The sequence below is a fragment of the Sinocyclocheilus rhinocerous genome, unplaced genomic scaffold, assembly GCF_001515625.1.
Source record: "Sinocyclocheilus rhinocerous isolate Xijiao unplaced genomic scaffold, SAMN03320098_v1.1 scaffold30638, whole genome shotgun sequence".
In the NCBI taxonomy this organism is placed as follows: Eukaryota; Metazoa; Chordata; class Actinopteri; order Cypriniformes; family Cyprinidae; genus Sinocyclocheilus; species Sinocyclocheilus rhinocerous.
This window is the reverse complement of record NW_015657375.1, coordinates 1-1648: the sequence shown is the minus strand read 5'-3', so window position 1 is coordinate 1648 and position 1648 is coordinate 1. Positions and strand designations below refer to the sequence as shown.

Below are 1648 nucleotides of genomic sequence, written 5' to 3'. Positions count from 1 at the left end.
GGAGCTGTCCTTAACTATGACTGCAGTCTCAAAACAGATTGTGACCTTTTAAGATCATTTATTATTGTATTTAGTATTTTCTACATTTGATAAGGAGGATCAGTGAAAATAATGACAAACCAAACTTGTGCCATCCAGTAATGTTTATGACAAAGCTGCAGATGTCAATAGTTTGAATTATGACAATATTAAACTGTTTAAATGTATTTGAAAGTCAAAATATATACTATTCCTTCTTATAAAGAGTGTTTGATTAAGTTCACCCCTAAATGTCAATTAAACGTACTATTTAGTTAAGGATGCGTTATTCATGCATGAATCCTTATGATTCCAGTCATAGTTAAGGACAGCTCCTGATTGGTTCATGCTTAGCTCATGTCTTCACTAATCATGAGTTCATGTTGAAGTAAGTATTAAATCAGGTATTAGTACATGATTAGTCATGTACCATTATTGTATAGTGTTACCTCTTTAGTGAATAAAAAAATACTAGTATTTTTCTTCAAAATGAAGCAATTACAAATATACAAAAATACTTCTAGAATATGATAATTAGCTCAAAAATAATGAAAATAAATTGTACCTGTTCTGGTGTTGGTTCCTCCTGCAGTGTTGGACGCAAACATCAGACCTGCATCAGTGAAAACCCCCATACTGTCCCTCCCACCTCCTGCTGTACAGCCGGTGTCATGCTTCTCTATGACGTCCCAGATCTAAAGCAGCAAAGAGATCATTTATAAACCAGTCTCAAGCGTTCAGTGACTGTTGAGATGCTGATGAACGTCCTTCACCTTTGTCTGAGTGAGTCTGTTCTTGTTCACAGCCTTGTCAACCACCACCAGACCAACTTTAGCTCCAGGATCTCCAGTTATCTGCAGCTTGACCTCATCTCCTGTGCCATAGGTATTCATCTTCTCCTTCACCTCAATCTGGAGCTGTTATTAAATGAGACACTGAGTCAGACCTAGATGATTGGCACATCAACTGTTTTTTTGAGATTGTTGACCCACCGTTCCCATGCACGTGTCCTTCACATCGACCCAGACTGAATCAGACACCACCTCAGACGAGCCCACATGGTAATAAGCCACAAAGCGGAAGGACGGCACCATGTCTTTGGTTACAGTCAGAGACAGAGTCACTAGTGATTGTCCTCTTCGCTTAAACCTGTCTGCTTTTACAATCTGACCTTTACTTAAGATCTGAAAATGAGGCAGATGAGAAAATAGAGATATTAATTTATTCATAAGATTCAATTTTAAACAAAAACAATACACAAGTTTTACTTAAATCAATAATTTCTGCTTGAATCATGACATGACTGTCAATCACCATGTATGTGAAGTCTTGACCTCTGACTCCTGGACTTTGTCCAGTGTTCAGATAGACTCTCATTGATTCACCGATCTGAAGCTCAGCAGCATCAATGCCGATGTACAGGTAGTTGTTGGAGCCGCCTTTGGGAATGTAGGCCTGAGCCGTCATCTTCTTCACTGCCTGCTGTTCATCTCTTAATTGTGGATCTTTGGTCTTTGCCTGGAAAGAATAAATACATTGTTTTCTGATGTTCTTTGTACAATATGCTCTATTGATTGTTTAACAACTGTTAACTGATCTATTCTCCACTAGATCACCAGTGAAACTGACT

The 1648-nt window shown here is 38.2% G+C and overlaps 1 protein-coding gene across 1 annotated transcript; it reads right to left on the bottom strand.

Moving 5' to 3' along the window:
• Window positions 1–557: 557 nt before the first annotated feature.
• LOC107721015 (complement C3-like) lies at window positions 558–1563 on the bottom strand. The gene is made up of 4 exons (XM_016528871.1): window positions 1333–1563; window positions 1011–1202; window positions 792–935; window positions 558–713 (listed from the first exon to the last, which is right to left on the bottom strand). Exons 1-4 carry the CDS (start codon window positions 1483–1485, stop codon window positions 558–560), a joined length of 645 nt encoding a protein of 214 aa, XP_016384357.1. The 5' UTR covers window positions 1486–1563.
• Window positions 1564–1648: the final 85 nt, after the last annotated feature.

Excerpts from the sequence above, each read along its gene's own strand:
- LOC107721015 (XM_016528871.1), bottom strand. The coding sequence starts at position 1,485 with ATGACGGCTCAGGCCTACATTCCCAAAGGCGGCTCCAACAACTACCTG. Across the intron at positions 1,203-1,332 it reads GTCAAGACTTCACATACATG|ATCTTAAGTAAAGGTCAGAT; the intron begins GTGATTGACAGT and ends CCTCATTTTCAG. Across the intron at positions 714-791 it reads ACAGACTCACTCAGACAAAG|ATCTGGGACGTCATAGAGAA; the intron begins GTGAAGGACGTT and ends TTGCTGCTTTAG.